This window comes from Balaenoptera borealis (genome assembly GCF_965194805.1).
Source record: "Balaenoptera borealis genome assembly, chromosome: 15".
NCBI lineage: Eukaryota > Metazoa > Chordata > Mammalia > Artiodactyla > Balaenopteridae > Balaenoptera > Balaenoptera borealis.
In genome coordinates, this window is record NC_138871.1 from 35,913,534 (window position 1) to 35,928,424 (window position 14,891).

Below are 14,891 nucleotides of genomic sequence, written 5' to 3' on the forward strand. Positions count from 1 at the left end.
ACATAAGTAAACGTATTTGCACAAAAACCGTCCCCATTTCTTAAAGAGGTCAGCCGGCAGTAAATCAGAGCATGCCAGGATGATCTTCCTTGTGCTAGTGAGACATACCTTACTGCAGATAATATCTGCCATCTACCCGCTATGCCACTGTTGTTAAGGGTCTCAAATGCCAGTTGTAAATCCTCTATCCCTGTTTAACATTATTCAACCAGCAAAAGATGAATCAAGGATACCCTCTGTTCCGAGAGCATCAAAGAAACATTTTCCTTGTCTGACACAGATAAATCCAGATACATTCTTTTTGCCCCACTGCCAATGGATCTAAACTAACACTGCTTTATCAAGGTTGTTATAATAGGTCTTTCCCATTTTTTAAGTCAGTTTCATGGATTCACTTGGGGATGCAAAAAATTAATTCATCTTTTTTTTTAAAACCTTAAACCACTTACATTTCCTTGATATGTGTAAGTTAGTTGGTTTGGTTTGGGTTTTATATTCTACCCTTTTATACATCGTTCCATATTTTAAAGTTTTTGTGGTATGTGAAATACTGTGTGGGGTTTTTTTCCATTCAAATGTCTTAGGTTATTGATTAACTTCATTATATTTAACCATACAGTTGTTCACTAACACTGCACTATTACAATTTGCACAAGTGGCTGCCAGCAATGTACATTATATATTTAATAGGGTATTGTTATGTTACAGTAAACAACTTAGTACCTATATAGTTTCAAACAAGAGAAATCTTCAGTTTCTTGGTAATTTTAATATTTTTACAATTGTGTTAAAAAACACAATCTACGGATTGGTCAATGCAAACCTGGATAACCAAAAATAGATAACACATATATGACAAAACATGAACTCAGTACTTTTCTAGAACAAAGGAGGGCATGACTAGTGTCACAGGGAAGGTGGGATTAGGTGGGACACTGTTGGGGAGAGGTACGTTTGTAGGTGTCGAGGAAAAGCTGCACAGAATAGCTCTCATAATATAACTATTAATGGAAATAAAAGAGAAAATATGTTTTCTCAAAGCTAATACAGGGAGGATATAGGATGGCCTAATTGCCCTAAAAATTGAGGACCTTTTACAGAGAAGAGATGACATCCATACAATCAGTGTAAGGTCAGTCTCTGTGCCAACCATCTGATAAGCAATGGGATATGTCCTGCTGTTAAGGAGTATTCAAAACAAGATACTTATAATTATTTCCATAAACTCCCCCTCCAACCAGTTATCTCTCAACAATACCTAAATGCATTATAATAACAAATGGGCCTTCAAAAAACAAATCCAAAGGTCTATTTGGCCAACTAACTTTTATCGTCTTCCTATATAACGGGATAGTGTATGGCCCATAAAAGCAGCACCTTTCAGCTTCCAATTCAACTCAGCCACACACCTCTCAAGAAAAAGTTATAAGTCAAAATATTGTTGGTTCCCTTTAAAAAAAAAAAAACAGAAAATAGCCCATTAGGATTTTTTCCCCCAAATAATTGAGGAGAAAATAACAAAGCAAAAGAAAATAACCGTGAAAAGCCTACCGTACTTTGTAACACTTTTTCTCATTTTTAGGCCACCATCACCGATTTTAAGTCATCACCACTTAAATTGCCTCACAGAGCATTTCACTTGGTGCACCTGTGAACAGATGCAATGCAAAGACAAACAACATATTCCTCTTTCCCAAGACACTGTAATGACCTCAGCACAAGACGTAGTGAAGAAAAGCTCCTTTCTATTATCTTTTCTTTTTTCTCTTTCTCTTTTCCTCCCTGATACCTGTAAAGACTTCCCTTGGAATGAATGTGGAACTCATCATTTGATGATGAATTTGCATGTCGATCGGCAGCCAGTGTAGCAGCCCTCAGATTAGGGACATTCCACTGCACACTAAAAGGCACAAAGAACAAGAAGTGCATTTCCATCTGCCCTTCCTTTCCAGTCAGTGCATTCCCAGCCGTGTCTATTGATGAGCACTTGGAAGAATACCAAAATGCAGTGTAAGATCAATCCTGCAGTTTACTTCGCTGAGTTAAAGGAACAAAGAACAGAAGAAAGGCCTTAAACCCAGCCATCGTAAAGGGGCGGGATGAAGGATGAAAAATGGGTCTGATGGGCAGTTGCACAGAGTAAACGTATTTGGAGAAGCAGCAGCTCCAGCTGAGATAAAACCAATGATGATTTGTATTTTGTACTGTATCTTCAGGGGATAAAAGCACTTCTACCAGACAGCATCGGAGGCAAACTTGAAACACTGCAGTAAATGTTCCCTGTCAGGGAGAGAATAAAACCTCCCATAATTGCTGAGGAGTGTTAAATACCTGGTTGTGCATGCCTCTCTCCTCCCATGGTGAGGCAACTCAACCAGGTCCTCTTTTTAACTCTACCAGCCCCTGGTAACCCAACAGTTGGCTGGGCCCTGCTGTCAACAAAGCAACAGGATACTGGGTTTTACTTGGGTAAATACCAGTAATTGTAATTTGTGGGATTATTTGTCTTTAAGCCTTTTTCAAGTTACTTCAAATAGGAAGCCCTGCAACATCACTGCTGACAAAGTAAGAGTTGCAGGGGGAGAGGCAGGGTTCGTATTCAAATGCAAATATTTTGAGAAAGAGAAGGCGGGCTTACAAGGCCATTAAAGCAAAGGTGGGAATTTTCTTTCTGAATAAAGAGCAGATGCAACATGTTGCTTCACCATTTGGCAAAACCACGTGACAGTGGCCAACTGCAATGAGGAGGCATCCCAGGTAAAGGGTATGAGGAAGGCAAAGGCCGGAAACACACAGGCAAAACTGGGCACATCTCCCTTGACATGCCCTCCTCAGTTCTCCTCCCAGAGCTAGGTCCAGCGCATCCCTTAGTCTCGCAACTCAAGTGTGACCCGAAGACCAGCAGCATCAGAATCACCTGCGAGCTTGTTAGAAATACACAATCTCAGGTCCTGCCCCAGACCTGCTGGATCCAAGTCTCAAGAGGTGGGACCCAGTAAGAGTTCAGAACCACAGCTTTAGATTATACAAAAACCTTTCCTGACTCCTTCAGCACTCAGCATACCCTCTCTTCTCTGAATCCTGTGTCCCATATTGCTCTGCCAACCATAAGGCATCAACAACGCCTTTGCACACAGTGGGGATCCAACAAACACTTGTTGATTTGCCTTGGTCTTGCTGTTTTCCTGTGTATTTATGTGCCCTGATTCACCCATTAGATGTCAAATTCTTTGAGAACAGGGATCCATCCTCTCTTAGTCTTCTTTGAACCCTTCTCCATGCCTGGTACATATTGGTGCTCATTAATTATTGAAGGGTTGATCTGGGCATTGGGCCTCCTGTTTCTATTGGGGGATATTACAGTAAATGGTATTGAGTATATTCTTCACTGGCAAGGAAAGGTCAGCATTTTCCTACTTTAGTTACCCTGACAAAAGGACATGGCAGCCTAAACGGAGTGCAATTGGGCTCTCTTATTATCTTCAAGTGACTCAGTTCCTCCCATCTGCAAAGCAGGTGTGAAAAATCATAAATTTTGTTAAGCATTTTGTAGAGATATTAAAAATTAACTGAAAGACATTTATCCTTGGGGGAAAACGTTCTGAGTAGATGCAATCTAGCATAATCTGTGAATGTGCAAAAGTCAAATGCACCCTTTTAACTTGGCTGTTTACGAGAAAGCCTATCACTAAGTTCTAAGCATTACATGGAGGTGATCCATTTTAATCCCCAAACAACTAAGTGAACTGGATATAATTTATTCTCAAGTAGGGTAAGGAAACTGAGGCCCAAGGAGATGAAATAATTTGCCCAAAGCCACCAAGTTACTCAGCAAAGCACAGATTCTAATACTAGGAGACTCCAGAGCCCATGCCTGTTCTTACACATCCCACTGGAGGAAAGAAAAATAGGGAATTAAACAATGCATCGAAATGCAACCTGAAGGTCTTTCTGTACACTCACAGGAATGGAAATGCCTGCCAACTGGAGGGACCTAAACTTTATCCACCAGAAGACAGATATGCTCAATGTGGCAACTTCGTAATTATAATAGCACAGGTAGGTGAAAGAAACAGCATAGCATAAATCCGTGTCTACACAAAGTCACACAGCTAAATTTTTCAACAAAAATATTCCACTAATCATCAAGATACTTATAAATAATGGGTCCCTGAATTTTTCACTTCTTCCTAAAATGTTTGGGAGACATATAGACTTAACACACACGTCCAAAACTTCTTAAGGAGACTTGCCTCCAAAGAACTCTGATATTAACAAAAAACACATCAAGAATCTAACATGTTTCTTATTGTTCATATTATCTGAGCACAGAAAACAGACTAGACACCATACAGAACATTAAGGGAGACTCGATTTCAATCGAAAGTGTTCATAATATAAATTAGAAAGACACAATCTAAATTAAATAGACACAGTCTAAATTAGATAAACAACATCATCAGAGCTCTGATTTCTTCCCAGCAGGGATGGTAGGAGAGGAAGTTTCCCAGAGTTTCTGACACACAGAAACTGGTCCGCGTTTCCCAGGTCATTCGTTAAATTTTATTGTGCACGCTCTGGATCCAAATATTGACCTTGTTGTTTTTCTGACTGAGTCTAGCATGGCTGAAAATAACATTGACCTCATAAGGTGGGGTGGAGGCATTAAGGGTGAGAATTTTACAGTCTGTCAGTGTGTTTCATAAGAATTGTATTTTTTAAGGAAATTTCAGCTTGACTAGAAAGGCTTTATTATCATCAAGTTTGCCACAAAAGGCAGAACTTCCTGCCTTGCTTGTTCTATGTTCTTCCATCAAAGAGTAGCCTGGTGCAGATGGAAAGTGCCCTCAGTGTATTCTCCTAAGCAGCAGGAGGGAGTGGCTGCCTGCACCCCAGACAAGCCCCAAAGTCTGGGGCTTTATGAATGAAAATAAGACCATTAGCATCCTGTAACTGTATAATTCTCTAACACGGTTCTTTCTTAGCTAACAAAGCCTCTGAGCAGCCTCTTCCATAAAGATCTAAGGTGCAGAATGGTTAGATGGCCTGTTCAAAGTCACACAGGGAATTAGTGCAGAAGCAGGACGGAGATCACCTCTCTGGACACCTGGTCCACTGCTGTGCCCTCTGCCTGGTGCCAAAAGCAAATCCCCTTCTAGCAGAACTGGTCAAGGGAAATATGGTGCAAGCAAAATGTGAGCCACGTATATCCCTTTAAATTTTCTAGTGGCCACATTTTAAAAAGTAAGAAGAAAAGGTAAATCCAGTTTTAATAATAGATACTACTTAACCCAATACAACCATCATTTCAACAAGTAATTGATATTAAAAATTGTTAATGAAATATTTTACATTATTTTTTCACATGAAGTCTTCAAAATCTTGGGTGTATTTCACACTTTCAGCACATCCCAATTTAGATGAGCCCCATTCCAAATGGTCAATGGCCACATGTGGCCACCTTATTAGATAAGGCAGCATTATAGCGTCTGTCTGAAATATTTGAAAAGCACAGCCCTGCCAAGGCCAGCCATGGGTCAGACAGCTCCTTCATGGTCAGGACTGTTGAAGTGAGACCCACACAACAGCTCCATTGGGAAGTGGGAGAAAGGTTTCCAGGCAGCCTCCAACCCTAAAGAGACTCTTATCCTTGATATAAAGCCCCAGAAACTATTAACATTTTCCCTCCCTACACTGCCAAGCAGACAGCATGCTCACTCAGACTCCTGCAAGCCCTGAAGGGTCACTGCAGAGGAGAGCTGCAACACATGTCTCTGACGGTTTATTAAGGAAAATAGAGAAAGCACATTTAGCGTTGCCACAAGTATCTACCAGGTGACAACTCTGTGTCAAGCATGGAGCTCTGTTCTGGAGATACAGCAGTGAACAAAATCGACAAGCTCCTTATAGAGCTCACCTTCTAGTGGCGACAACCTGAGAGATAAACAAACACACATGCAAAAAATAATTACAATCTGTGATAACCCCTACAAATGAAATTAAAAGGATAAAGAGAAAGTGACATCTAGTGAATGTTCACTACAAACCAGGCACTGAGCTAGTCTCCTTTACCTGTGTTAGCACCATTTATGAGTGCTTAAAGCATATCAGAAAATATGCTAGACTATTTATTTATATTAGCACTTGTTCTCACAATAATCTTGCAATCTCCATTTTACACATAAAGGTCACACCACTAGTAAATGTAATATCCAGGATCCAAGCTCAGAACAGACAACACCATTCTCTTTCCACCATGATGCCATTCATTTTTATATCATGTGGATTTGTTGAACAGCAATAAGGAATAGAAATTGCACCAACCCTGTGTGGGCTAGAAAGAGACTCTACTTTAAGAACTAAACTTCAAGCCATTTAAAATAAGATTTCTAAAAAGCGCTGAAATGCAGACATCAATTCAAGCATCAGGGCATGGTGGGTGAGGGATTACCAATGGGCTGCATCTCCCAGACGAACTCTTGAGGATGCCCGAGAATGGTGTGAGGGCATCTGGGCTCAAGGCCAAGTAGGCCTTAATCGATTAGCTATGTGTGCTCTGTCTGGGGACAGGTAGAAGAGACACACTGGCTAAGTATTTATTATCCCTGAGTCTGACTCAAGGCCACCACAAACCCAGGAACAAACCCCTGGATCCTGGACGAAGAAATGGATCTAACCTGAGACCATACTTTGGTTAAACACCAGTCAAAATCAGTGAGTTTTCTGCCGACCCTGGCTAAGGGCATACTTAGCATCTTGGGGCTTCATCATCAGACCTGAGCCCCTCACAGGACCCAGGGCAAATCCATGGACACTGAACTGCCTACAAGGTAGATTCAGGCCCAGACCACTCCAGGTTAACATCTTACCAAAACTCCAGTGAGGCGGGCTTAGTAGTTGACAACCAAATTACACTGTAGTTGTAACTTATTTGTAATTTGCCAATGATTTATTTATTATTAAATTACTTACGTATAATTTGTTAAATCTACATCGCAGTGTAGATTTGGTCATTTTCCACTAATCATTTTGTTGCATTTTAAAAGCCTCAGGTTAAAAGTACTTCTTTCAGGTTATATAAGCACAAATACCTAGGCAAGCAGAACCAAGAGGTGTTTCCATCCTAACACTGAGGCCCCTAATGGAAAGACATCGCTTTAGGTCAGCAGTGTCCACACGGGACACTGAACTGGGGACAAACTACATTACCAGTGCCATTTCTCTCCCCAGGGACTGGTTTACCTAGACCACATGTCCCACTAAGTCAGAGGAGGATTTCCAAAGACCAAAGGAGTCACACACAACACAACAGCACCCCCTATGCAGCTCATGCTCCTCCCCCATCCTCTCTAATCCCAGGAAATGGTTACACTACCTTCCAAAAGAGACCACCTCAAAATCTCCTATGACTCCTACCTCGCCAACCTAAACCCTGATATTACAATGTTTTCCACAACAGTCAGTCACAGGGAATGTGAAAATCTCCCTCCCTTCCGATCATGGCACAGTCACAGGAGAACATAATCTTTGGATGAGCAAACTTTCTCTTCAAACAAAGGAATATTTCTCCCTGTGCGGCGGGAGACATTTAGCCCTTCTAATATCCCCTGTTGCAGAAGGTGAGCCTTCCAGGCTTCACTGATGGGGATAATTACAAGGGGATTTTCAGTCAGGGCCTACAGGTGAGAAGAAGGGAGGGCGGGAGGAGAAAAAGCAAGAATCCCGACCGTTTTTTCATGTCAGGGAAACACCTTCATGCTCAAAATGAGCATAGATTCTTGATCACTGACCTCCCCCTCACGTAAAAAGTCTTCTCGTGGGTGAAAAGAAGCTTGTAAATACGGTTCCCACAGTCCGAGATGTTGAAACGTCTGAGAGACTCTAGCACTTCTCGGCCCGGCCCACAGAAGTGCCATGCCAGGGAGACACTCTCTCACAGCCTCTGCCATCTTTACTTCACATTGTCTGCAAGCAGCCAGGGTACATGCTGACAGTCACGGCACAGGTAAAGCTGCTCACACACACCAAAAAAGCAGAAAGCCTACTACCGCCTGGAGTGTCCAGGTACCCACCAGTCAATCTGCTTCGACTGCCGGGCCGCTCAGAAGCCTCATTTCAAGGGCAACGCATCAGAGAAGAGGAGAGATGTAAAAGGCAAAAAGACAGCTGACTGCCATCTAAGGTGAGCGTCTCTGTGGACAGGTGTATTTCCAGTTCGGTGATGGGAGCTGGGAAGCAGGACACGGGCTGTCCTAAAGAGCCTGCACAGAGCCACCTGCTCCAGCGAGCACAGGGACACCCTGACCTTGTCTAAGTGCGAGGGGAGATCTCGTCTGCCTCTCCACCACCTGGAACTTCTGCAGCGCCTGGGCACACCTCCCAACCAGGAAAAGAGTGAGACGTTATTTGTGGAACATAACACTAGATGCATTTCAAAATGCACTCAAAATCTCCATTTTCCTTTATTTTGGTTGATCGGTTGGTTGGTTTGTCGGCTGGTTGGTCAATTTAACCCGCCCTCCTTCACACCTCTTGTAACCAGATGTCTAGCCCCTCGGTGGGAAAAAGCGAAAAGGAGAGAGGATTCTTCAAAGGATGGTATGTTGGGGTATATTATTTCTGAAGGAGAGCAACATGGAGTAATAACATGTCATGTTTTTATGTTACTCAGAATAAAAATACATTTGGCCTCCTTTCTTAGAAGAAGAACCTCCCTGAGCCCTGCATCTCAGGAAAGGGATTGGACCTCACACCTTTCCCTGCACGTCCAGACTGTTCCACTTCCAAGACATTAGTTGAGCAATGAAGTGACCAGGAAGGAAGGAGAACTATCACTAAACTTTTGTTATTTTATTACACACTTTGAAATACATTCAATTTCTTGTAGTTCTGTTTTTCAAAGATTATTCACATATACACACACACACACAGTGTTTACCAACACAAAGAATATGTACTTGCAGTTCCCCTTCCCTGGTGCGCACAGGCTGAAGGACAGAGTGTTCTGGGGCACAAGTGACTCATTCCCACATGCAGCTGGAGGACTGCAGAAGCAGGGCACAGAGAGACCTGCCCAAAGTCAAACACGCAGTTCCGACACTGGGGCTAAACTTCACCGAAATGTGTGCACTAAGAAGTAAAGGAAGGAAGAAAAGACAAAGGAAGCAAAAAAGGACAGAAAGGAGAGGATGGAGAGAAGGAGATCCTAGAGCCTGTCTAGGATCCTAGCATCTTTTCCTGTTCCTGTCCTCTTTTTCTTGTGTGAGCCACTGGGAAAGTAAGCAGGGGGACGGCAGAGGATGGGGCAGTCCTCCTCCCCCTTCTATGATGTCACCTTCCTTGCCACAAGTGTCCTTCCTCCCAAACCTTTCTTTCTCCACCTCTCCTTCTCTCCCTTTCTCTAACTCTGTCTCGTAAAATTTCTTCTGTGTGTACTAACCTTGTGCTTCTCTCCACATTTGCTCTTATCCAGTTTTCCTTCACATTCCATTTCAAAATTAGTTGCTCTTTTCAAAACTGAACACTAACCTAGACCCAGAATCATCTTAAGGATTATCCATTCCTCTGCAGACTTTTCCTCCTTTACACCCAATGTCCCCCAACTCTGTCTCCTATCCCCCATGACAAGGGCTTCCCAAGTCTCTGGATTGAAAGTCCACTCGCTTCCCTCCCAAGGTTTCCCCATGTGCTCCAGCAGGGCTCCACCACCAGTTAGACCAGATGCCCGCCCCCCGCCCCCCCACCCCGACAGGTATAGTAAACACATGCTGGGATCAAGGAAGCTATTAATAATAATACCATTAAACAGGCCCTGGCAGGCTGGGGTTAATCTAGAAACACACATGCTCATCACACACGAAACCCATAATACACAATGAGGGAGAATCTTAATTCTCCAACTCACTAGCATTCATTTATATTCCGAAGTCACCACCTCTCTCCCGACGGAATCATTCAGCACAGTAGGATTTTCTCTGCTCAAACCCACCTTCACTTTAAAAGAACTGAAAAGGCTGGGCTTAGTTCCTGTCGTGGGCATCAAGGCTTTTTCTCTTTGACAACTGGCCTGGGGATCTGCAGCTTCATCTCTTCATCTTTTTTTTTTTTTTTTTCCTATACACACATGTGCAAAACCCACAGCATCCTTACTGAAAGCAGTATACAGAAGGGTTCACACTGACCTAGCATTGGATGATCTTGCAAGCTAGAATAATGTGATATTAATTTTCGACCAATATGGGTTAAAATGAGCTGCCCCCCACCCCTCCGTGAGAAAGAACCCAGAGGCTGTCCGTCTCACCTCTGGTTTGACTTTAATAGAATCTGCCCAACACAGAAGTAAGGGTAGTGACAAGAGTTTGGCTCCACAGCTGCCACCCCTGAAAGCAGCTGCCCTTTAGCACTCCTTCCAGCCAGAAGGAGCAGGAAAGGTCTGTGCTTGTAATGTCAAAGGGAGGCAAAGACACATGCCAGCCTACCAAGCAACCTAGAGCAGAACCCGCTGAGCCTGTTCTGGCGCCTGCAGTTACCAACTCCCACCTGGAGTCTCCTGAACCCAGGCAGGAACCATCTGGGTCATCCAAAGGTTCCATCTGTTTTCTCCAAAAAGCCATCACCTGTTTAAAAAAAAAAAAAAAGCCTACAGGGGAGCGCCCTGCACCACCCTAGATCATCCAGAAATGTTCCCCTCCTTACTCCGTTGTTTTCCAATCCCGATTTTGCAAAACTGCAGGTGGCTCCCCCTCATTTCAAAGTATATTGAGAAATTCTTAGATTCAATTCTCAAGACAAAACTCATTCCATTCCGTTTCATTTTTGAAAGTGTCCGGCACCACATTTCAGAGGAAATAGAGAGTAAATTAAAGTTAAAATTAAGCAAAGGACTACTAATACTCTTGTATCCCGCAAAATAGTAATACTATTAACTGTATTACATGCAGGACAAAAATATTCAAGTCACCTGATTTACTGGGGACCTTTGAACTTTAAAGAAGTACTGGACCCAGGGGTTTTTAAGCAGCTCTTCGGCTTTGTGCATAGAGATGAACTCTGGCTCAAATTACATTTCCCCATCCAGCCATTCCTTCACAGATGTGACCTCAGACTGGTAACGATCTGCACCACTGCCTTCTGTGTTCCTTCCCCAAACTGGCTTCACATGAAATGCAATCAGAGAAATAGATTTGCTCCCAGTGGTGGCCACTGCCTGTATGAAACAGTGGCCATTTCTGGAGATGAAATATAATTTCCGCTACTGTGCTCATAGGCACGCCAATGTTTTTATTCACTCGTTCATTCATAATTCAACAAGTAAGAATGGAGCCTCTATTCTCTACCAGGTCCAATGCTAGGTGACTGAGATACAGAAGTGAACAAGAGCAACCTATCCCTCTCGTCCTTTGAAGCCGATATTAATTAATTAATAATACGTGACTCAAATGATTGCAGACCAGAATAAGTGACATGAAAAGATAAACAAGGATCTAAAATAGAGAGTAACAGGTAGGACTGACCTCTGCATTTAAGCAGAGACTGACTAAAAGAAGGAGAAGGAACTCACAATGCTAAATTCCGGGCACTGCCTTCCAATTATTATACATTCAAGGGGAGGAAGAGCAAGCGCAAAGCCCCTGAGGTTGGAAAGAACTTGGTGAGTGCAGAGATTGAAGGCATGGTTTTCCTGGTGCATAGTAACCAAGGGGAGAATACAGCAGAAGGAGACAGTGTCCACTACCCCGTTACAGATGTGCCCAGCTGCCCGTCTGCTCCCTCTTTCTGAAGGAAGTACATCAGAATGCAGTCAGGAAGAGGAATGACATAGATAGAGATGGCCCTGAATCTGCTTTAATTTGTAAAAAGAAGCAATCACAAACTTTGAGACTTTAAATGACATGGGTAATATACTGTTTGTGGTATACCTCAGTCCTGAGAATACCACACCATCATCTTGGAACACCATGTTTGAAGATCTGGAGTCCCACAATCCTGGCTCCTAATGCTGGTCCACACCCCTTAACCTGTCTGAGATTCAGTCTCCAGCTGACACATGATGAGATTTGCTAACAGGACTGACTTAAGAAGGCACATCTTCACTAAATGCTACCCTGAGTAGTAATCCTTTGGATATTTACTTAAAACTCATTAACTGATTGATACTTTATCAAATAAACAACTTCTGCTTAAGCCAGTCGTAGAGCCCACTTGCCCAGCAAACACAAAAATGAATGCTCTATAGTAGGGCTGTCCAACAGAAATGTGATGTAAGCCAAAAGTGTGAGCCACCTGTATAAGTCTAAATTTTCTAGTAGCCATATTAGAAAAAGGTTTTTAAACACAGAGAAATTAATTTAATAATATATTTAACCAATATATTTGAATAATTTATAATTTTAACATGTAATCAATGTTTTTAAAATTATTAATGAGACGTTTTACATTCCTTTTTTTGTATTGTCTTGGAAATCGGGTATGTATTCCACACTCACAGCACATGTCAATTCGAATTAGCCACATTTCAAGTGCTTAATAGCCACATGAGGCTACTGGCTGCTATAACGGACAGTGAAGCTCTATAGAGACAATCAGACTTTTAGACATTTGTACCCTACGAGCTGTCTTAAGTATAACTGCAAGACTGATGACGGTTAAGAAAAAGTAAACAAAGCAATACAGAGAGAGCAAATCCCATGCTTCAAAAGTCCATTCTGGTTTCTGAGTGTTGATGAAACTTTCAACTTTCCTGCCTTCCTGAACTATTACTCATGGAGCATTCATTTAATCATCTATGTATTCATTCATTCAACAAACAGTAACTGAGCACCTTCTATTGTCCAGGTACCAGGTGCCAGGGACACAGACACGAACAAGCATAATTCCTGCCCACAAGATGTTCCGTATTTAGGTAGGAATCACCTGACCCGATGAGTAGTCAGCACTCCTCAAGATTCCTCCCTCCCCAGCCAGAATTTTGGGGAAAGAGATTCTCGTTTAGACTCCTCTACAAACAAGCTGTGAATCCCAGAGAAAGCATTTTCCCCATCAGAGCCTTTGCTTCCTAATCTGTAAAATGCGAGTTAATCTGAACAACTAATAAGCGTCCTTCCAGTCTGAGATGGCAGCTTCAGCCTGAACCCCACTACCCTGTTTCTTATCCTAATGATGTGTGGGAACATGGGAGAGCAAGCTGAAGAAAGGCCCCTCCCCTACCTCCACCCACAGGAGAAGATGCAGCTTTGTTTTCTTCTGAATCCTTTCCCCCCTGGGCCTTCTGTGGTTGCAGGAGTGGTCTAGCTTTGTTTTACTTTGCTTGGTTTTAATTACATTCAAAATTAGCAAAACAATCCCCATAGTCCACCTAGCAGGGTAATTGGCCCATTTGGTACATCTGACTATGTGGCGAGACCCCCCTGTCATTACACCAGAGCCCCACACGTATTCTGCTCCCAGGTAGATGATGGCTAAGGAACCCAGAGAGCTTATCTAGCCCATCATTAACCTCATTTTGAGACAGCCCCAGAGGCAGTCCTTCAGCCACCGGCACAGCCGGCTGTCAACTGTGTCAAGCCAGTAACATATTAGTTAGCAGGGGAGCAATCCAAAGAGGTAACCATAGATCCAAATGCCTAAAAGATATTCTGGAATGTGGTAATTACGTCCTGCAGCTGCCAAGGGGGTCCTCTGAGAGTTCACAGATAGTAGTTGTACCACGGGAAGAAGAGGATGGGTAACAGCAGCCAAGCTGTTAATAACAAACAACAGGTCTTGGTGGGAACTCACCGAACAGTCCTCCACACTTCAGTCCTGATCTATCTTCAGGTTCCTGCAACTGTTCCCAGGAGACTGGCTCCCTTCGTGTGGGCGCTGTGTATTCTGTTCCTGAACACAAGAGATAAGGGGCAGAGGGAAAAGCGGTAAAGTTAAGAGTAAATAATAGGTGGGTTAAAAGGAGAATATTCTTGGTGTTACCATGGATTCTTTGGCTCTGTTCTTGTAAGTGAAATTTCCCAATTTCCATGTTTTTAAAAAACAGGCAATTTTCATACTTTTTTTAATAGTTCTTTTGTTTGTATTACTAAGCAGTTATTCCATTGTACGTATACCAAAATTTTTTTATCCATTCACTTGTTGATGACCATCTGAGTTGTTTACAGATTTGTGCTATTACAAACAAAGCTACCGTGAACATTTGTGTATGAGAGAATGTGGCAAGTGTCAGTTAACATTTGGTGAATTCAGGTGATGGGTATGTGGGTTCACTACACTATTCTTGCAACTTTTTCTATGTTTGAAATTGTTTCAAAATAAAAACATACAAAATGAAGTACGATTCTTACTGAACCTGATTAAAAGACACTTAAAACTTTTAAGACAATTATCATATGGTAAAATTGACTTTTAGTGTACAGTTCAATGAATTTTGAGACATGTATACATATGTAACCACTACCACAATTGAACATTTCCATCGCTCCAAAAAAACCCCTCTGCTATGCCTTTATATTCACACTGTCTCCCGAATCCTAACCCCTGGCAACCAGTGATCTCTATATTCCAACCATTCTCTTTTCAAGAATGTCATATAAATGGAATCATACAGTATGTAACCTTTGAGACTGGCTTCAGTATAATATATTTGAAATGCTGCATGTGTCCAAATCGCTGCATGTGTCCAAATCGCTGCATGTGTCCAAATTGCTGCATGTGTCAATAGCTCATCCCTTTGGGTTGCTCAGTAGCCTCCACCTGTTGGACACTTGGGTTAGTTCCAGTTTGGGGCTATTATGGCCAGAGCTTATAAAAACATTTGTATACAAGTTTTTATGTGAGCACAAGTTTCATTGCTCTAGGATAAATACACAGGAGCATGAATGCTAGGTCTTCAGTAAGAGTAT

At 42.4% G+C, this 14,891-nt stretch overlaps 1 protein-coding gene across 2 annotated transcripts in view; it reads right to left on the reverse strand.

The window, feature by feature from the left end:
* LOC309611727 (uncharacterized protein) overlaps positions 1 to 14,891 on the reverse strand; it is a 323,736-nt gene that overhangs the window by 61,534 nt on the left and 247,311 nt on the right. For both annotated transcript variants that reach the window (XM_082356496.1, XM_082356495.1), the window contains one exon: positions 13,777 to 13,875. In XM_082356496.1, coding sequence (XP_082212622.1) covers positions 13,777 to 13,875 — 99 coding nt within the window. The remainder of the gene's footprint in view (positions 1 to 13,776; positions 13,876 to 14,891) is intronic.